This window comes from Propithecus coquereli, unplaced genomic scaffold (assembly GCF_000956105.1).
Source record: "Propithecus coquereli isolate 6110/MARCELLA unplaced genomic scaffold, Pcoq_1.0 Scaffold65, whole genome shotgun sequence".
NCBI lineage: Eukaryota > Metazoa > Chordata > Mammalia > Primates > Indriidae > Propithecus > Propithecus coquereli.
In genome coordinates, this window is record NW_012152507.1 from 6,214,609 (window position 1) to 6,237,118 (window position 22,510).

Sequence of the window (22,510 nt, forward strand, 5' to 3'; positions counted from 1 at the left end):
TGTGGAGGGGGACAACTAATGACATAAAAGGACGGCCGGAAAAAAGCAAGGGCCCAAACAGGAACTGTATCAGGGATCACAGATTCCATTTTAAATGCCATAGAAATCCACAGAATGGTTTCTATATACTGCCTAATGTACTACAGAGCCTCTTGCTGTAGTTCAAACAAGAGGTAATGGTGGCTTTGGTGGGGATGATGTCACCAAAGACAGAGAGATGGACAGATTCGAGGGTTATTTTTGCAGCTACTTTTGGGATGTGAAGAAGGATTGGATATGACGGATTTTTGCTCAGTCGCCTTCATCAGATCGTGAACCCCAGGAGGCAGGCCATGATAGTCATATCTCCAGGGCCGAACACAAGAAGGTTTATTGAATGAATGAGTGGGATCCTACAAATCTAAAATTTGCCTCCTGGATGTACACATGGCTTGGGATTTTCCACAATGGGGCTGAACCTGTTACATAAAGAGAGGGCAGAAGATTAAAAACATTTTTTTGACCCATAAGAGAACTTCACTCATTAGATTTTCTGCAGGATGTAAGGGAAATTGGTTTAAGAAATCCTTCTCTCTGCCAAGGAGCTGCACCAGCTGTGGGAAATATCTGCCTTGGAGAAAACCTCACTGACCTGTGCCACCCCACTCTGTTGTCTCCTGGGTATTAAATTTCTTCCATTTCTTGTCAGTTTCAGATCTCTTTACACCCCAGGATAAAATGGAAGAGTGGGTATCTGCAACGATACCTTTGGAGAAAATAGATCCTAGATATAGCCAATAAATCCAGCACAGAAAATAACTCTCTTTAACAAACAGAATGGCTGGTAGAGGTGGAAAAATCTTGCAGAAAACAAGCCATCAAAACTCCAAGGAAGTCTGTCCTCTCTGCTTCTGACCTCTCATGGGAGGGCATTGCCTGCTCCTTCTCCTCAGCTCCTCCTTCTGCTCTGCCCTGTGGGACGTGGGACCCTGGGGGAGGAAAGTGACCTGCTGTTTCTGTAATGATAGGGGGCCCAGCGAACAGACACAGCAGGTCAGGTTCTGGAAGATAAGGCAGATCGCCCCCACCCCCTGTGGTGGGTAGCCCACCTACCTTCCTGGTTGTAAACGTCTCCTTCTCCAGTCAAAGCAAGTCACCCATAGGGTCTATATTACGCAGGGTGCAGAGGGGCAGGGACCAGATTCTGCTTTAAAGTCATCAGGAGAACCCCTCTTTGGGATATTTCTGGTTATCCACTTAGTTCAATGTCGGGGCAGTGGGTGAGGGTAGGGAAGGGATGGTGTCTCTTCCCCTGCTGGCCTCCTGCCACCACCCTGGCTTGCTAAGGAGCCAAGTTCGTAGTGGCTATGGAGGCAGGGAAAAGCGCTGCCCCGCTTTCCCCAGAGGGTGTAATCGGTGGAGGAGGATGTTTGGGCAAGGAGAGGAGGCAGAGTGGTCCACAGCACACAGTCCTCAGGAGCCTCCACCTGCCTCTGCAGTTCAGGTTCAGGGACACAGACCTGGGTTTAGCCTCAAAGCAGGAAGCGCCTTAGGCTTAATGAACTCCCAGTTCTTCAAGCCCACTTTGCGAACGAACCAGTAGCAGACTTGTGCATAGAGAAGGGGCCTGTCTCTATGGTTTGATTTAAGAGATGGCAGCTCCAATCTGAAAATAATTTCCCTTTGGCTCATCTTTGGAGGCTGAAATGTCACTGGTTTTGGTTTATTCCTCAGAGGTAAGCAATGCCCTTCTCCCTGCGTCTCTTTTTAAAGGTAAATCTTCCTCGGAGGAAGAGCAAAGTCATCCAAACCTCCCAGTAAATGCATGAGCTCTCCATCAATCGCCTCGCTCTCAGGGCAGGAAAGGGAGGGAAGAAAAAGGGAACCCTGGGTCCCTGCGGAAGGAGGGGCCTGAAACGAGGTAAAAAGAAGAGTGAGGGACGTTGAGGTTGTAAGTCGTGGGTGACAGTAATAGGCAGAGGGATAACCAGGCCTTACAGTAGAGCTTTCTGCAGAGCAGACCAGAGTGCTGCCCCTGCCTGGTCCCTAAGGAGAGGAAGGAGCTGGGTCCCAGGAGTGAGGATGTAAAGTGCTTCTTAACAAACCTACCAGCAAGCTTTGGATGTACACTGCCAATTTCTCAAATGCACTCAGTCCCTGACCTTCATGGGTAGTTCTAGCACAGGTCCCTGGAACTGATTTTTTGCAGAAAGGGCAGGTACCAGGAGCCAGCAAAACCATCCCTCTACCTGGGAAGTCAGAGCATGGGAAAGACGGGAAGGTGAGGCAGCAGTAAGGGCTCCAAGCAGGGACCGCGGCAGGCAAGTCCTCTGCGCAGTAGGCACTCATTCCCAAACGCACATCCAGGCCCCTCTTTGCCAGCAATTGTGAGGTCTGGAGAGCCGAGAGCCATGTGCCGCAACAGCTCAGCCTGCCTCACTGCCATCTGCTCATCTGAACGGGCGAGTCTCACAGGGAGGCCTGTTGGCCAGATGTGGCTGAAGCCAGTGCCTGCTTCTCTCTCTGCGGCTGTGGAGTGGGTGTAGAGAGCACTAGTGTTGGCCCTGAATCATGTTGTGGGCCAGCTGATGTCGTCTGCTCATTCTAGGCAGGGCACAGACAGTGCCAAGGAGGCCAGAGCCCAGCCCCGCCCACCCCAGCTTGCTGAGAGGCCCTGAGCTGTGGCCAGGTGCATAACTGACGGATCTGATGTCTGGTGCTCTAACTCCTGAGTGGCGCCCACTTCTGTAGGTAGAGGCGATCATAGTGCCATGTCTTTCTGCATTCAGATGGCAAGTTTACAGTTAGTATTTTGATTTAGTAAAAACAAACAAAACCTGATTTCAGAATAATCCCCTGTCTCCTGCCATCAATATTATACCTTAATTATTTATGGTATAGCAAAAAGGGGTGGAAATGCAGTGACATGCCACTCACTAGCTCCTTCCGTCACCATCAGACCGAGGGGACGGCAGATGTTGTTATGCTGTGATAGTGAGGTAGCTGCATGGTACCACAAGCCAACAAATGCAAAATCCACAGCTTCCTCCTCTTCCCCTCTCCCCAGCCCAGTATCAATGCATAGTAAGTACTGAATTACTGAGTTCACTACTGGAGTCAACTCCGAACTGGGTTGACTTCTCAACCGCTAGACACAGCAAGAGAGTTGTCCGCTCACTGACCTCACATGAACATCTGATAAACTGTTGGTTCCTTTGGTTATTTATGAGTTATAACATGCATATGAATGAACATGTTTTATTAGTTGGCATAAATATTAAATTTTATCTATGTAAAACATGCATTTCATTCTATAGGCAGCTGACTTTGGTTAAAAATGAGGGTCTGGGAGGTGTTAGAATTTGTTTTCCTGAATGCACATCTGCCCCAGAAAGGGCCCTCCTTAGAATCACAGGATCTAGTATTGCAGAGTTAATCAAACCCACCTCCTTTCATAGATGAAGAAACAGAGGTTCAGAGTGGTACAGGACCCTATGCCGTTACTCAGCATGAGACGGCAGAGGCGGGATTAGGATCCAGGATCCTCAAGCGAGTGCACTTTGTCTATGCCGTGCTCCACAGGATTGAGTTTCTAAGAGCCTCCCAAACCCAAGAGTTAGGCTTTGGCAAGCTATAATAAACCACCTGCAGTGGTCTACTCTTCTCTGTAATTCCCCATGGTGATTATAAGCCATCCTATGTTATTCTGTAGTTACATCATGGTAGCTGCTTTTTATATTGAAATGTTTGCTTTAAGTGCATTGGAATAACATAGTATTTACTTTAAACAGAGGGGACCTAGCCTCTAAGAGATGAGGTAGGTCCTGGATTAGGAACTCAGGCATTTTAAATTAGGACAAAAGACCCTGGGTAAAACTGCAAAGTAGGCCAGGAATCTTGGTGTGCACATGAGGGAACTTATTACACGGTGTCAGTGGATTCATGTGTACACTAAGCACTGATTATTATAGACTAAACCAAATAATATATCATACACATATATCTCCTACAGGTCCACAAGTATTTATTTCAAACCTTTGGGACCTAATGTGTTTTGAAAGTCAGATAGTTCAGGTTTTAGAAAAGTAATAGGATGTATGTACCATATATTAATAACATTCCCAGCAGGGTCCAGGGCACCACTCTATAACAAAGCACATCAGTAGTTGTGCGGTTAAATGTGGGAATGTTCACTACCAATGCGATAAAGGCAGACTATAAATAGCCTCATGTCAGTTCAGGTCAGGTTTTGTCCCAAAAATTAGTTTGTCACAAACTTACTAAAAAACCCTGTTTTCAGTGCTTTATGAAGCTCAGGATTGTGAATAAGGGATTCTTATCTTATTTTAAATGTGTAAATATACTGATCAATAAGTTATTAAATGAGTTTTAATATTTAACATACCTTTTGCCATTATATTGTATTTTCTCAATCAATGGCTAGATTTGAAGACAACTGCCAAATATGTTAGAATTCACAAAATTTTAAGGGTTCGTGGCTGTACTTGGTAGGAGCCCCTGTCCCAGCTTGGCCCTGGAGACCCAGCTCATGGGACCACTTCCTGCCGTACCACACAGCCACACCTGAGGGAGTGGGAGGGCCAGCTAGGACCTAAGACAGGAGGCTGACTGGGAAAGACTCTACGCTTGGGACAGGGGTTCCCAAGTTTATTAAGTAGAGCAGCAGTCCCCAACATTTCCGCTACCAGTGACTGGTTTCGTGGAAGACAATTTTTCCACGGACGGGCGTGGGGGGAAAGGCAGAGCTCAGGCAGTGATGTGAGCGATGGGGAGCAACTGTAAATACAGATGAAGCTTCCCTCATTCGCTCACCGCTCACCTCCTGCTGTGCGTCCCGCCCCAAGTTTCATGGAAGACAATTTTTCCATGGAAGGTGGGTGGGGTGGCGTGTGGGGTGTGGCAAAGCTCTGTGGCCTGGTCCACAACGGGTTTCCGAGGTGGTTGGGGACTGCAGAAGTGGAGGACCCCTTTTTGATGGCACAGCTCTGGAGCTAGATTGTTGGGTTAAGATCCTGGCTCTGCTATTTACAGTTGTGAGACTTCAGAGAAGTCCCTTTACTTCTTTGCACTTCAGCATCCTCAGTTAGGAATGTGAGTCATAACAGTCCCTCTTTCATAGGAGTATTGCAGGAGCTAAATGAGTTTATTCAAGTAAAACTCTTAGAGGGGTACCAGGCACATAGTAATATCTTAATAAATGGTAGCTGTTTTTATTATTATCATTTGTTTACCTGTCTATAGCAGGTAGAATAATGCCCCCCAAATTTGCCTACACCCTAATCTCTAACCCCTGGAATCTGTTACAGAACATACTGGAACATATCCCAGAACATGTTACCTTACATGTTAAAAGGGATTTTGTAGATGTGACTAAATTAAGGGCCTTTAGATGGGGAGATTATCCTGGATTATCCAAATAGTCCCAACCTAATCACATGGATCCTTGAAAGGGGAGAACTTCTCTTGGCTGTGGTAAGAAACAGAGATGTGGCAATGGAAACAGAGTCAGGGAGAAGTGACAATGCTGACTGCGTAGGTGAAGGAGGGGCCCACTAGCCAAGGAAACTAGGCATCCCCCAGAAGCTGGAAAAGACAAGGGAATGGATTCTCTCCCCAAGCCTCCAGAAAGTAAAGGAGCCCTGCCAACATGTTGAGACCTGTTGTATAATATTTCTAAGCTAGAGAACTTTCAGCTACTAAATTTGTGTTGTTTTAAGCCACTACGTTTGTGGTAATTTGTTATAGCGGCCACAGGAAACTAACAGATGTCTGTCTCTTCCATTCTCTAATGAGTGACTTGAGGGTGACCCTGCCTTCCTGTGTCCCCAGTGCCCAGTCAGAATCTGGCATGTAGTAAGTACTCAGTAAATGTTTATCGATGTATTCAACCAATATATATGGAAGGCATGGCAGATGGCTTTGCCCAGACTAACAGAGGGACCAATACGGGAAATACTGAGGTAAATAGGGGACCGAGGTGTATTAATATGTTTGAATTGCTGTAAAAAAAATACTGGAGGCTGGGTACTTTATAAAGAAAAGAGGTTTATTTGGCTCATGGTTCTGCAGACCGTACAGGAAGTGTGGCACCAGCATCTGCTTCTAGTGAGGGCTTCAGGGAGCTTCCACTCAAGGCGGTGGTGAAGGGGGAGCCTGCGTGTCACAGGGTGAGAGTGGGAGCAAGAGGAGGAGGAGGTGGTGCCGGCCTCTTTTAAACAACCAGCTTTCACATGAACAAAGCATGGGGAGGGCACCACGCCAGCCATGAGGGATCCCCCAAGACCCACACACCTCCCACCAGGCCCCACATTCAATACCTGAGATCAAATTTCAACATGAGATTTGGAGGGGCCAAACATCCAAACCATATCACAAAATTTTACAAGTCTTTATCAGGGTGTTAGTCTGATAGTATTAACAACAAAAGTATTAAAAGCGAACTAGATAATAGGAATAATAATAAAAGGAAAATAGCCAAGTGTTGACAGGGACGTAGGGAAATTGGAGCAATTGCATTGCTGGTGGAAATGTAAAATGGTGCAGTTGCTGTGGAAAATATTTATTAGTTTCTCAAAAAGATAAACATGGAATTACCACATGCAATTTCAATAATTCCACTCCTAGGTATATCCCCAAAAGAATTGAAAACAAGTATTCAAACAAAATTTATACACAAATGTTTGTAGCAGCACTGTTCAAAATAACCAAAAGATGAAAATGACCCAAATGTCCATCAACTGATGAATAAATAAACAAAATGTGGCATATTCATAGAATTAGATATCACCGGGCCGTGAAAGGAATGAAGTTCTGACACATGCTACAATGTGGATGACCTTGCAAACATTATGCTAAGTGGAAGAAGCGAGACACGAAAGGTCACATATTGCGTGGCTCCATTTATATGAAATGTCCAGAGGAGTCAAATCCATAGAAACAGAAAGCAGAGCCGTGGTTGCCAGTGGCTGGGGAGAGAGGGAAATGGGGAGGGAGCACTCAGTGGGTGTGGGGTCTTCTCTTGGGTTGATGAAAATGTCGTGGAACTATGAAGAGGTGATGGTTGTGGGACATTGTGAATGTACCAAATGCCACCAGATGTATACTTTAAAATGGTTAAAATGATGAATATTATGTGAATTTTACCTCAATTTAAAAATAAAGTAAACTGGGCAGAACATTTCTTCTGTGTTAAAAATTCTAACAAGAATGATAAAATGTAGTAGTAATTGTAGAAACTCTTTTCCCTAATACCTAATAAAATGTTCAGAAAGTAGCATAAGAGAGAGGGAGAGATTGATTGATTTACCAGCACCAAACAAACAAGGAAGGAGGAACAACTTTATTCCATAAGCCTCAAGAAGTAGCAGCTACAACAAGAAACGGAAGTTGCTGTAGCAGCTGAGCAGGGCTCCTAACCTCCTAACCCTGCCCCTCCCCTCCTCCTAAGCTCTTCAGAGGAAACATGGCCAATTAATGGAATCCTGAGGGTTCTCACTGATACTCTCCAGCTTCAAGAGAAACAGGTTGAGAGGGTGAGTAAGCAATTCGGGGAAAATTCCAGGAAACATCCTTGAGAGAAGAAGCCTCAGCGCTTGACCCTGGGCCTTAGTCAGAGGTGGGACAGGTTTGCAGGTCAATGTGTTGAGCTGCTGAAGCCCAGGGGAGTGGCCCACACCCTTGGTTAGATGGGCTGGGAGCCGGTATAAAGATAGTTAGCTTCATCTCAGGAAGGAGTGACACTCTGGTCTCCAAGCAAGGACTCTGCTCAGGCCCTGCTGAACCATCCTCCTTCCTCATGTCCACAGCTGCAGGCTACAGAAAAGGGGCTTGAAAATAACACCTGGCCTCAAACTGCAGCTCAGGGCAGGGAGGTGAGAGGTTTATATGAGACAGGGAAGATGACTAGGAAAATTCACCCACACGGTATTCTATCAAGAAATAGACAATCTGTCAGAATTGTCCACATTAGGCATAAGTGAGATGAAAAGATATAAAATAATACATTTTTTTATTCAGTTAAATAAATGTTACTAATTTAAAGGTTTGAATTTGCTTTTTAAAATATTCTTTCTTCCATGTTGACTTCAAGTAAAGTGTGCTCCTGGAGTCCACTTGCTCAAGGCCCCTTGGGCGTGGCTCTGGGTAAAAAAAAAAAAAAGAACAAATAAAGTGTGCTCCTGTATTAATAAATGAAGTACTACTTCCTGCAATTGTCTTCTTTATGCCTGGCTCTAACCTAAATAGATAGTTTAAGAACTTCCCCAGAAAGGACAGCTGAAGACATAGAAGAAGGGAGATTGTGTCTTTAGGGCTTCTTCCAATCCTTTTCGTCTGTTCTCCCACTTGCGTGACCTTGCTCCACTTGAGACACCTAGTGCGTGCTCATACCCAGCCTTCCTCCAGGGTTCTCCACCCTCTACCCAGTGGCCCTGATTGCTTCCTCCAATTAAAGTATTTTCCATTAGCTCTCTGCATTTTCAAAGAGAAGAAAACTCATTGATTAATGGATTACCTTTTCCAAGAAACATGTTTCTCTTTTTGGAAATAGCACCCCAGTCCCAAAGTGAGCCTGAGGAATTCCCATTAGTAAAAGATAGATTTAGGCTTATGAGCCTTTTAGTACCACAGAAACTAATGTCATATAGGTAGGGTCTCCTTATTAGTAAGCCTTTCAATTTTTAAAACAGATATTCTGCATTAAATAATTTATAAGATGATTATGTGCAGTAATAAAGCCTTTGTATGTCTCCACCTTTTTTTTCTTTGAAAGGAAAATGGAGCTTTTGGGCCATAACAACCATAACAACTTTGTGTTTTTGTTTGCTTTTTTTTCCTCCCTTTTGATCAAGATACTGCATCTTTCTATTCATGAAAATGGAATGAATTGGTATAAACCTTCAGTTATTTAAAAATTTTTAGTGCTTCAAAAATTACGGTGGCCCACAAAATTTGCCTTGGCTAATAGGTTAATCTGTACAATTACATTCACATGAGGAGTCTTTTATGTGATTTCACAGGCTCAGACTAGTAGGGTGAGTCTTAAGCTTTCATTCAAGGATAGTTTTTGTTTTTTTAAGTTTCCATTCATTGCAGTTGATACGCTGGTAAACTGATAAAAATGAACCCCTAGAATAATGAAATTTTAAAAAGATACAAAATAACCTTTTATTTGATTATAATAGACATAAAATTGCTGTCAAATATAAAGGTTTCTGAATGTTTTATTTTTGTTTCCATGCTTACCTTGTCACGAACCAGTACCAGTTCATGGGCCAGAAACATACTTTGATTGGAATGGATGAAAATACGTGCATAGATACTACCGCCTGTTCTTTTGAACCCCATCTGAGTAGGATAACTGAAGACTCACGATCTTCGTATGTCTTCCTTTCCCCGTTCAGTTAAGTCACTGTTCAGTGAATAGCCATTACCCACTTAAAGACTAGTAGAAACTAAAGTAAACCTGGTTTAGGGTTTGTTGCTGTGCCAGCAACTGTTGTGCCTATGTTTATTTACATTTTGCAGTTTAATGTTTCAATCTGAATTACCCTAAGTAGGAAGGATGTGCTATGGAACTTGGGAGGCAAGTCAGTGAAAACTGATTAGTCCCTCAACAAGTATTAAGAGGTTGGCAAAAGAGCTGTGTTTGAATGTTGGCTATATTAGCTTGCTGTATGAACTTGGCAAGGTTACCCTCTGAACCTGTTTCCTTACATATAAATGAGGATAAAGACTCCTCCTCTACTAACCTCAAACGTGGTTCAAAGGTTTCAATAAGGTTTGTGACGGATGTTAAATTCTGAAGTCCTATATGCGTGAATATAAAGCATTAAGCAAGTATAATTCCAAGTCAAGCCAATTAGAAGTTGAAAAAATGGCTAACGAGCCATTGTTAAAAATGCTTAACACCAGCTTGCTTTATCATTAGGAGAAAGCATTTCAGAATATCTTATATTCGTTTTTAAAGCCGTGCTCTCTGCCTTTGTCTTTAATTTGTTCTTTACTTCCTTACTCCTGTGTTTGGGCGATGCCTTACATATTGGGGGCTAAAGTCAGGTGTCTTTGGATCTCACTTTAGGATGGTAACTGTTTACTAAGCCTTACCGACATAAGGCAGTTCACAGCTGAGAAACCCTGTCTCTTTGACATAGCACCACTATACAAGTACTGCTAGGAAGTCAGTGACCATAGCTTTGACTTTGCTTTAAAGTTTACTGTTTCCTAATTGTAAGTTCATGTCTAGAAATTTATCCTGTAGAAATACTTCACAGATTAACAAAAGATTATGGTGTAAGGATTACCGAGGAGGTCTGTAAAAGTGAAAAAAAAAATTTTTTTTTGTTTGAGACAGAGTCTCGCTCTGTCACCTTGGCTAGAGTGCAGTGGTGTCATTGTAGCTCACTGCAACCTCCAACTCCTGAGCTCAAGCGATCCTCCTGCCTCAGCCTCCTGAGTAGCTGGGACTACAGGTGTGTGCCACCACCTGGCTAATTTATCTATTTTTTGTAGACATGAGGTCTCGCTTTTGCTCAGGCTGACCTCGAACTCCTGAGCTCAAGTGATCCTCCTGCTTCAGCCTCCCACAGTGCTAGGATCATAGGCTTGAGCCACCACACCCAGCCAAAAGTGAAAAATCGAGACCAGTCTAAAGTCTTTCTGTAAGATGATGGCTAAAGAGATTATACTGGAGGAGCCCCAGGTGCAGGTGCTCAATTTTACTTCTCTACAAGTAAGGGCTCGAATGGCCTAGGAGATTTTCTACTCCCGATATTCTGGCTCTCCTTGCTTAGGAACCAAAAAACTTCCATGTTACACCGCCTTCATTTTCCTATTTACTGATCATGAATGAGCTTCCTGCTGTATAGAAACATTTGTTGTAGTAGAACAGACTATATTTAACTTGAAACTTGGCAGACGAGGCAGAAGTTTGAGATACAAAGGTAAAATACAATTTGAAAAACTTCCTGATAATTTAGTGAGTGGGCCAAGGAGGCCAGTGGCAAAATGCCCTCTCACTCAAGTCTATTCACAGCTTCTCTTTTAACTTTCTTTATAAGTGCTCTCCATCTGAGCCCCTTGCTACCCAAAGAGACAGTAAATGGAGTGTTCTGATCAGTATTTGAAAAAGCTTAATGGAAGTCACACATTTACCCTCTAAAACGTCATTAGATTTCTTTGCTAGAACACTATCAAATCAAAGTGATAACCCCAGATTGTCTCATGTTGATCAGGAATTCTAATTGTCACTTACAAACTGTTGATGAATGAAAACATGAAACTGAATTATTTAATAAGTTCACTCTGTGAGTAGGAAAAAATCCTTTCAAAACATGAAGTACCAGAGGGGAAAAATATTTTTAGGGTTGGAACTGCCTGAACAGTCACTGGTCTGTTACATCAAAGGAATTTAACCCACCTGTGTGTGCACTTTATAAGACCAAATCTAAAGCTAAAATTTTAGATTTGTTTTACATTAGCAATATCCTCTCTCCCACCCCCAATACTCAGTCTTGGATAGACTTTACATAAAATCCACCCATATTATAAAACATTGACTCTGAATCCCCTGAAAGAGTAAGAGATGCACAGAAGATAGAGTTGAATGTATTAGTTAACAAGAGGACGTCATCTTGGTTGAAGGAACTAGTGTGATGTAATAGAAAGTTTGCCCAAGGTTTTTATTTTTGTATATATCATTTGAAACAAAAAGTAGTTTTTTTCAGTGAACAATTATAATGTATGCATGCTGTGGATTGCATTGTGTAGGCAAGAAGAATAAAGTTTAGGAAATAATGCCCCAGGCACATTAAGGAAAAACAGGCAAGTTATAGGTAATATGTATAATAGAATCCCATTTGACTAAAAAGAAAATAGGTTAAATAGGTATATTGTGGTATACATATTGACAGATATGTTCATATATGCATAAGCAAGTCTTGAAGGATACACACCAATTTAACTATTGCTCCTTCTGGAAAGTAGGGTTGAAGAGAGAGAATTTTTATTTTATGTATAAACTTCAGTACCATTTGAATTTTAAAGGATTTATCACATTTGTAATTAAACCAAACCCAAAACACCCACTTAATTTTTAAAAAGTAGTGGAAATAATGACCTCAGCTACCACATTCTTCTCAAGGACTGGAAAAGCTGATAGAACAGGTGATTCAGGTGTGCAGAGAGGCGCAAGTGCTGGCAACTCACGTCATTTGTTAGTAGGAATTGAGTCGAGCATAGATGTGCTAACAGTGATCATAGGGATGTGCTCTGCTTTCAGTGAACTATGGATGTGTCTCACGCCTCTCTGGAAACTGGGCAGAGAAACCCATGCTGGATGTGTAAAAGTTGATGCGGCAAGAGGGTGTTCATTTTCTCCATTATCCCCTCTGGTATTGCCAAGGAGACTGCATCAGAGTCACATCCCTCTGATTTCACCCTATCATATTTGGCTCCTTGGTCATAGTTATATCCCCAGCATTCTATTCTGCTACCTCTTCTCTACCCACTGTTACAGCCTCCCCCGGCCCTCCCAACTGTATCCTCCCTCAGGCCTTATCTCTGCATTTCCGCCCTGGGCAAGATGTCCTGATAACCTTCTGATCTCTCACAGCCATTGCTCCTCACCTCTGTGAGTATTGCTTCAAATCAGAGTAAGCGTGAAGTGCTCGCAGGTTTTTGCTGTCTTATGTGGGCTTCAGAGGACACGGGTTCTCTGTTTCAGCTCTCTTTGGATACCCAGAGCACCGGGAAATGAGAAAGTACAATGTATACCTTTTGGGGTTCTTAGATCATAATCTCTGCAAGGACATTCTGTTGACAAAGCATGTTATGTTCGGTAGGGCGTCTTATGCGCTGCTGAGCTAGGCGGTACAATTGTCACCTCTGTGAACTAAAAATAAAATCCTAAGCCTCCCACTAACTGAACAGACTTCTCTTGGCCAAGGAAACCACAGAAAAAAGCCTTAAAACTGAGTTCCCAGCCATGGCTGGATGGGAAGTGTAAAGCATGATTACACATGTGTGTTTTCTCTTAATAAATATTCATAACTGCTATAACTTGTTAAATAAGTATATTTCACCACCTACTCAGTATAAAATCCTGTTCCCTTTTGTTACTCCCTCAAAACGTGTTCCTGGCTCATGGCCGGAGTGGTGTTTCCCAGCCTGTCAGAATAGCCACCGCAGGTAGAGACCCCTTTATGAGAAATAAAGCTCTCCTTTTTTAAAAAAAATATAAACCTCATGATTTTTAAAAGTAACACATCCTTGTTTCAGCCCTCTCTAGAAACAGAAAGGACTATTAAATTACAATTAATATTCTGGAAGCACAAATTTCAAATTGGTCATCTGGCTAACATATAGGGGGAAATGGTGGCAATAATAAGGCGATGTTTTCCTGAATTGCTGAAGAATGTTACTGTTAGAACTAATGTGCTTAGTTGCACTGTCATTTGAAATACGTGCTGGACCCATGGCTATGGTTGGGGGGTGTTATTTATGCTCAGCGCTGACTAGAAATCACCCAGAGCCTCTGAGCTCTTGGCAGGAGTGGGCTCGCACACAAAGGACCAGGGCTTTATTTCCAGGTTTTATTTCATTCACTCATTCTTCCTTTTTTTCAGACAGAGTCTTGCTCTGTCGCCCTGGGTAGAGTACAGTGGCATCATCATAGCCTACTGCAACCTCAAACTCCTGGGTTAAAGTGATCCTCCTGCCTCAGCCTCCTGAGTAGCTGGGACTACAGGTGTGCACGACGACACCCAGTTAATTTTTCTATTTTTAGTAGAGACGGGGTCTCGCTCTTGCCCAGGCTGGTCTTGAACTCCTGAGCTCAAGCAGTCCTCCCACCTCAGCCTCCCAAAGTGCTAGGATTACAGGCGTGAGCCACCATTCCCGCCTCATTCATTCTTTAAAACATATTTTTTTCACAGTTTGAAACATTATTTACAACATAACATTTACGCCGGCAAATCTATGATTTATTTTCTTTTTTGAAAAACAGACAAAAACCTCAGCCTCTGGCATCAAAAACTTTCCACAGGAATGTTTAGGATGAGGGGAGCTTTAAAAGTGCAAAGTAAATTTTCAAAGAAATGGAAAGCTGAGGGAATAACCTCTCATGAGATTTTCGGAGGGGCAATTTACTTTACATCTGAGTTTGCTACGGAGACCTCTCACTGGGTATTATTCTCTTCCATCTCTCCTTTTGTTATGAAGGTTACCAGCCCTGACTTCTGACAAGCCGAAGAGCAGAGTTCTGAAAAGCAGGGAGTGTGAAAGAGGACACACTTGCCCTAGCTGGTTTCCACTTACTGGTGGCCTTTCTGTGTGAAAGAGGAGAAAAAAAATCATCAGATTATCCCTGATTCCCGTTTTTTCTCAGGAATTTCTCACCCTGTTTCTTCACAGCACTGGAAACTGTCCTGGCATGGGGCCTGGCTCCAGTGTATGTGTTTACTGGCGTGTACAGGAGGTGGCCTGGGGGTGAGTATCTTCTATGCATCGGGTTCGAGAGCTACAAATCAGTTGTGTAGCCCAATTTCTCTCTTGTCTTTTGAAACAAGTGGTGCCTTGGGAGCCATTCTCTAGATCACCGACAGTTCCTGCCTAAAATTCCAAAAGATCCCTTCCTGTAGCTTTGGATTCACTGCTTAGGGAAAGGCCTCTAACTAACTTCTCCTGGCAACTCCTTACCTGTCACATGGGAAGTAGAAAAGGTATGGACACTGGGGACCTGACAGGAGGGAGAAGAGAAAGGAATGTTCTAGCACTTCTTCACCTTTGCATGGGGGAATTTGCAGCTCAGGACTGGGAACACATCATAATCGGGATGGTACCTTGGGTCTGTAGCTATGATTATCGGAGAGAAAACAGAATGGAAAATAAGTTCATGCCTGCTATTAGAGCTTGCCGAATGGAAGTTGGGAAGGAGAAACGTTCAGGCAAACATGGTGACCAACAACCTGAGAGAATAAGGGCCAAGGACAGCTGTAGTCCAGTCCCCAGTCTCACCTGGAGCCGCAGTACCCCAGGGCATTTTATCAATTTCCAGTACTCACACAGCACAGTGCCTTCCAGTGTAGCTCTCCGGTGCCTTGAAGAATTCCTAGGGATGCTTAAGTTGCTCAGAGAGCTCTGTGCACACTGTGCTTGTCTTGATCCCCTGACCGTGAGGTAGGTAAAGGCCAAGTGTTCCCCAGCCCAAGCAGCAGACAGCTAGGGCCTGACTCGGGACACGAAGTGCTAGTGACCGAAAGGGCCAGATCCAAAGCCTGAGATTACTGATTTTCCAGCTTTCATAGAGGTGGCATCATCCAGCTCGTCAGGAGGGCAGAGGCCCGTAGCAGAGACGAGCTGCGGTGTTCCTCACACTGGCCTACTTGGGAACACGGGAGGGAAAATCCAATTAACGTTGGAATGAGGCAGAAGAAAAGGATAATTTTCTCCCTATTCCTTGTACCCAAAGCTGGTCCCTCAGGAGTGCATTGAGCTCCTCTCCCTGAAGCTCCAAGCCATGGGGCCTCACTCTGAGCAACTCACTACAGCACAAAATAGCACCCCCACCCCTCAATGTCCTGTCTCTGCTGCTGAGGCAGCGGGTTGTCTAAAAGCCTCAGCTTTTCCCACAATAGCTCCCACGCCAGTGCTTGTGGGATATGAGATGGGGTTGGCAGGCGGAGCAGACAGGGGCACAAAGGCACAGTGAGCACGTTCCCATGCTGGCTGCACATCAGTCTGGAGATGCCCTGCCCTATGACTATGACGCAGGGACTCCGCTCCCGGGCCATCCCCCTGGCCAGAGCCAGCAGCCAGTACCTGCACTGTGCCATTGGTTATGGGTGAGCACCACCCTGAAGCTGCAGCCAAGTAAAGCTCCTGTTCAAAGCCTCAGTCACTCTTCTCCTTGAGCTCAGTGTGACTCCTAGAACCGACTTTGTCCCACCCGTAGTCTTCAACTCCATGCCGTCGATTTTGTTATGTCAGCTGTCCCTTCGGTGGCGGGCTGTTGTGGCAAGACCACAGGAGGCCAGCACAGGGCTCTGATAGCTGCACTTGCTCCTTTTGCTGGAGAATGGTATCCTCTTGAGGTAGGAATGCAGTTGGGCCCAGCCTTGGCTAACACTCAACGTCTTGCAGCTCAATCTCCTCAGTGGCGCTTTCTGCAAAGCAAAGGACAAGTCAGTGAGTGGAAAACCAGCCACACGGTGCTTTCTTAGTGAGAACAAGATAATGCATGCCACCCCCAGCCTCAAAACCATGCGTGGATTATCACAGGGCCCAGTGAGTTACCTTTGAGTTTGTGTCTTCTCTTCCTCTGGAATTTATACGCACACTTATTACAAACCCACAAGAAGCTGATTAATACTGCGGCCACGGCAGTGAGAAAAGCAAGAAAGACAGCGACAAGGTGCAGGTCTTCGTAGAGGATCTCTACGGGGTCGGGGTGAGGAGAAGGGGAAGACGGAGACAACGTCGCTTTTAATATCGTGCAGTCGGCCTCCCACACACTCGCAGTTCAGAGAGGTGCCCGCCCGGGGCTGTCTTACCAGAGACATGCAGCACGATGGTGCCAAACTGGCTGCTCCCCAGGCGCTCGGTCACGGTGATGACGTAGTAGCCAGAGTCCCTCACACCCACGCTGAAGAGCTGGAGGGAGCCGTTGTCGAAGGTGCAGACTCTGTCCTGGTGGCTTTGGGAAATGTTGGCCTGCGTCCCTGGCTTCCACTGCACGATCTTCTGCACGCCCCAGTTGGATGTATATGTCCATTCGATGGTGGGCACGCCGTGACAGGAGTATTCCACCGAAAACAGGATGTCTTGTTCCACAGTGGCATTGATGGTGGACTGGGGAATGTACAGCGACACCCCCTGACCTGCAGGATGACGGGCTAGATGTTGGGCCCACTCACACGAGTTTATACTGATGTGAACTTATACAATTCATTAATGTGTTTCACAAATATGTATTGAGTGCCTGTTGTCGGCCAGGCACTGTTCTAGGTTCTAATGCTGAAGCTACAGTGGTGAATAAGACACAGGGCTCCCTGGAGCTTATGTTCTATAAGGGAGACACACAGGGGATAAATAAGCAAACAAGATAATTTTAGATAATGACAAATGCTTAAAAGATAACAGAACAGGGTAACAGTGACTGGTGGGGGTTGCACACAACATTAGATAGGATGGCTAGGGAAGACTTCACAGAGGAAATGACATCTGAACTGAGACCCGAAGCACAAGGAGGAGGAGGAGAGGGAGACGGCAAGGGGAGGAGGGGGAGGAGGAGGCATCCGTGTGAAGACATAGGGGAACAGCATTTCAGGCAAAGGGAACCACAAATGCAAAACCTACGAGAATGAACAAGGGGGTGTCTGAGGGACAGAAAGGCGGCCAGTGTGCTGGAATGCAATGAGCAATGCGGAGGGTTTAACAGATGAGGCTGGAGAGCTGGCTGGGAGCCGAGTCATGATGTCAGGCTGTCAAGGGGGGTGGGAAGCCATAGGAGGGCTCAGGCAGGAGGGTGATGTTCCCCATTAAGCTGAGAACATCTGCCATGGGGAACGTGCTGCGGGTAAGGGGATGCTATAGGTTGAATGTGTCCCCCAAAGTTTATGTGCTGGAAACTTAATCCCCAATGCAACAATTCTGAAGTGGGACCTTTAAGAGGTGATTAGGATAATGCCGTTATTGTAGGAGTGGGTTCTTGATTAAAGGATGAGTTAGGCCCCCTTCCCGCTCTTGAACCCGTGTGCTTTTGCCCTTCTGCCATGGGATGATGCAGCAAGAAGGCCCTCACCAGATAAGGCCCCTCGATCTTGGATTTCAACCTCTGCTTGACCTCTTCCTTACAGTTATAGAGAGGTCTCTACTCACAGGACAACATTTTCCCATTGGGAGAAGCTCTATTTAGAAAGCTCCCTTTTATTTCAACCTGAACTCTGCCCCCTTTGTAGCAATGCAAACTACAGAAGTTCTCTGTATGTGGGAGCCCTTCAGATACCCAAGGACTGTTCTCATGACTCCCTGGATCACTCCTTCTCATTCAAGCCCTCAATGCATGACACAGTTATTCTTTAACACAGAACAAAGGGCAGAGTTTAAAGTTACTGGATTAAAGGAGAACACAGAGGACAAATTCCAGGCCGGCCCTAGGAGGGCAGGAATTATGTGTTTTCTTCACCCTTGGGTCCCCTGGACAACGCCTGGCATATAGTGGTTGGTCAATAAATGTTTGCTGAGTAAATGAATAAGTGAATGACCAAATATTTATAGCAACAGGAAGCGTGAGCCATTTCTTGATAGGAAGGTTGCTGCTTTAGTGGTTTGAAAAATTAAGTACATCTAAAAGCTGACATACATATAGGGAAGAGAACTATAATTAATTAAGGCTTATGTGCCAGTTACTATATTAAGTACTTCACAGTCACTATCTCTTTTTCTTTTTACATGATGGTAATATGCCCACATAGCTAGTAAATAAAGGCAGTCTGATTCCAAACCCTGTATCTCTACTTTGTGACTATCTACCTATCATCTATTTGTCTGTTTCCCGATTTCTTTTTTTTCACAGTATTTGTTAATTGTTTATTTATCAAGAGAAACTATTCCTCAGCCCCCATATTCATAGCTCAGGAACACAGGTCAGTGACAAACTTCTATGTAAATCAACCCAAAAAAATTATTTTATATTCCAAAATCACTTTGCACTCTGAAAGATGCCAGCCTTCCTCATCTCCTCAAAATCCTTCACAGAATCTAATTTCCATAGAAATCTGCATATGCCTTCTTTCTTGGTTCAGCCACAGCAAACATATACAAAGCTGCAACCCCCAAGGATACAATCAATGCTCTGACAATAGGAAACCACAGATGCCTGGCCAGGAGGCCACGCATCTGAGGTTTTGTCAAAGTGCTGGAACCCACGATAGTTACTATCCTTGATGGGTATGCCAACCTCAACAAGTCCTTACTGGGTGATGGAGAAATCTGTTTCCTGATTTCTCTGACTCAAATATGAGCAGTTGGATTAGTGATTACTGTAAGATTTAGAGAACTACATTTAGAACTATTGACAAATCTGTATCATAACCACTGTGCATGTCATGCACCTTTAGTTAACTGTGTTGGTCAGGGTTGTTGACAGATTCCAGCCCCTTTTGTAGCCTTACTTCATTTTGAGCCTTTCAGTTACTTTGGCCCAAGAAACAGCAAAACTGAAAAACAAAAATAACAACCCCTTTCTCAGATGCTGATGAAGCTGGAAACTGGCTAACTGGTTCTTGCCGGTTTCTGTGTTTTCTCTTGATCAGAAAAACCTCTTTTTTTGAAAAAAACTTAAAATATTTAATTGACAAAGATTGTATATAGTCAAGGTATACAACATGATGATTTGATATATCTACACGTTGTGTAATGATTACCACAATGAAATTAATTAACACATCCGTCACCACCCATGCTGAACATTAGATCGACAGAATTTCTTCATCTTATAACTCAAAGTTTGGATCCTTTGGCCAAACACCTCCCTCTTTCTCCCAACTCCCACCTCTTGGCAACCACCATTCTACTCTGTTCCTATGGATTCGATTTCTTTAGGTTCCACATACAAGTGAAATCATGCAGTATCTGTCTTCCTGTGTCTGGCTTATTTCATTTAGCATAATGTCCTCCAGGTTCACCCATATTGTCACAAATGGAAAGATTTCCTTCTTTTTATAGCTGAATGATATCCATAACATATACATATATTTAATCCATTCATCTATCAATGGACATTTAGGTAGTTTCCATGTCTTTGCTATTGTGAATATGCTGCAATGAACCTCAGGGTGCAGATATCTCTTTGATATACTCATTTCAATTCCTTTGGATACATACCCAGTAGGATTGCTCAATTGTATGGTAGTTCTATTTTTAATTTTTTGAAGAATCTCCATATTATTTTTCATAATAGCTGTATCTATTTAAATTCCCACCAACAGGGTGCAAGGGTTTCCTTTTTTCCACATCCTTGCCAACATTTTTTTTTTATTTGAGACAGAGTCTTGCTCTGTTGCGCAGGCTAGAGTGCCCTGGCATCAGCCTAGCTCACAGCAACCTCAAACTCCTGGGGTCAAGCAATCCTTCTGCCTCAGCCTTCTGAGTAGCTGGGACTACAGGCATGCGCCACCATGCCCAGCTAATTTTTTCTATATATTTTTAGTTGTCCAGCTAATTTCTTTCTATATTTAGTAGAGATGGGGTCTCACTCTTGCTCAGGCTGGTCTTGAATTCCTGACCTTGAGTGATCCTCCCGCCTTGGCCTCCCAGAGTGCTAGGATTACAGGTGAGAGCCATCACATTCGGCCTATTTCATTCTTTTTTACAGCTGAGTAGTATTCCGTGGTGTGTGTGTGTATATACATATATATACACACACACACACCACATTTTCTTTATCTACTCATCAGATGATGGGCACTTAAATTGATTCCATATCTTTGCAATTGTGAATTGTGTTGGGATAAACATATGAGTGCAGGTGTCTTTTTGATATGACTTCTTTTCCTTTGAGTAGATGCCCAGTAACGGGATTGCTGGATCGAATGATAGGTCTTTTTTATAACTGATTTTTGTATGTTGATTTTGTATCCTGCAACTTTACTGAATTTATTAATTTTAACACTTTTTGGTAGAGTTGTTAGGGTTTTCTATATATAAGATCATGTTACCTGAAAACAAAGACAATTGTACTTCTTTCTTTCTGATTTTGATGTCTCTTATTTTTCTCGCCTAATTACTCTAAAACTTCCAGTACTGTGTTGAATAGAAGTAGTGAGAGGGGCACCTTTCTCTTGTTCCCTATCTTAGAGGAAAAGCTTTCAGGTGTTCAGCATTGAGTGCGATGATGTTAGATGTGGGCTTGTCATACATAGCCTTTATTATGTTCTGATGCATTACTTCTATACCTAATTTGTCGAGTGCTTTTACCATGAAAGGATGTTGAATTTTGTCAAACGCTTTTTCTGCATCTATTGATATGGTTACATGATTTTTCCCTTCATTCTGTAAATGTGTGTACCACATTTATTACTTTGCATATGTTAAACTGTCCTTGCATCCTAGGGATAAATCCCACTTGATTATGGAACATGATCCTTTTAAAGTGCTACTGAGTTCAATCTGCTAGTATTTTGATGAGGACTTTTGCATCTACATCAGGGATATTGGCCTGTAATTTTCTTTTCTTGTAGTGTTCTCTTCTGGCCTTGGTATCTGGGTAATGCTGGCCTTATAAAATGCCTTTGGAAGTGATCCCTCCTCTTTGATTTCCAGGAAGAATTTGGTAGGATTGGCATTAATTCTTTAAATGTTTGGTAGATTCATCAGTGAGACCATTTGGTCATTGGCTTTTCTTTGTTGGAAGGCTTTTGATTATCGATGAAATCTCCTTTCTCATTATTGGTCTGTTAAGATTTTCTATTTCTTCATGATTCAGTCTTGGCAGGCTGTATGATTCTAGGAATTTATCCATTTCTTCTAGATTTTCCAATATGATGGCATATAATTGTTCACAGTAGTAATATGGTTTGGATGTTTGGCCCCTCCAAATCTCATGTTGAAATCTGATCCCCAGTGTTGGACATGGGGCCTGAGGGGAGGTGTTTTGGTTGTGGGGGTAGATGCCTCAGAAATGGCTTGGTGACCTCCCCACGATGATGAGTGAGTTCTCACTGTATTAGTTCACATGAGAGCTGATTGTTTAAAGGAGCCTGGCACCACCTCCTCTCTCTCTTGCTCCTTCTCTTTCCATGTGACACGTCTGCTCCCCCTTCACCTTCTGCTTCCGATTAAAGACTCCCTCAAACCCTCACCAGAAGCAGACGCTGGCGCCATGCTTCTTGTATAGTGTGCAGAACCATGAGGCAAATAAACCACTTTTCTTTATAAATTACCTAGCCTTTAAAGCAACACAAAACAGACTAACACAAGTAATTTCTTATACTTTTTTGTATTCCTGTAGTACCCATTCTAATATCTCCTCTTTCATTTGTAATTTTCTTTTCTATTTTTTTTTTTTTAGTCTACTAAGGGTTTACCAATTTTGTTTATCTTTTCAAAACACCAACTCAGTTTCACTGACTTTTTTCTAGCCTCTATTTCATTTATTTCTGATCTAATCTTTATTATTTCCTTTCTTCTGCTAACTTTGGGCTTAGTTTGTTTTTTTCCAGTTCTTCGAAGAGTAAAATTAGGTTGCTTATTTGACATCTTTCTTTTTTCCTTATGTAGGCATTTATAGCTATAAACTTTCCTCTTAGAACTCCTTTTGCTGCACCCAATAAATTTTGGTATGTTGCGTTTCCAGTTTTGTTTGTTTCACAATATTTTTTAATTTCCCTTTTGATTTCTTCTTTGACCCATTCGTTATTCAGGAGTGTGTTAGGGGGAGGAGCCAAGATGGCGGATGAGACAAGCCGCCAGTCAGAAGGTCTCTGCAAAAAAGACGAATTTTAGAAGAAAGAGA

General features: G+C 43.4%; 1 protein-coding gene across 1 annotated transcript in view; it reads right to left on the reverse strand.

Moving 5' to 3' along the window:
- Positions 1 to 16,116: 16,116 nt before the first annotated feature.
- VSTM5 (V-set and transmembrane domain containing 5) overlaps positions 16,117 to 22,510 on the reverse strand; it is a 32,722-nt gene continuing 26,328 nt past the window's right edge. The window contains exons 2-4 of the mRNA XM_012660056.1: positions 16,548 to 16,874; positions 16,291 to 16,431; positions 16,117 to 16,160 (exon numbers count right to left, since the gene is read on the reverse strand). Coding sequence (XP_012515510.1) covers positions 16,117 to 16,160; positions 16,291 to 16,431; positions 16,548 to 16,874 — 512 coding nt within the window. The remainder of the gene's footprint in view (positions 16,161 to 16,290; positions 16,432 to 16,547; positions 16,875 to 22,510) is intronic.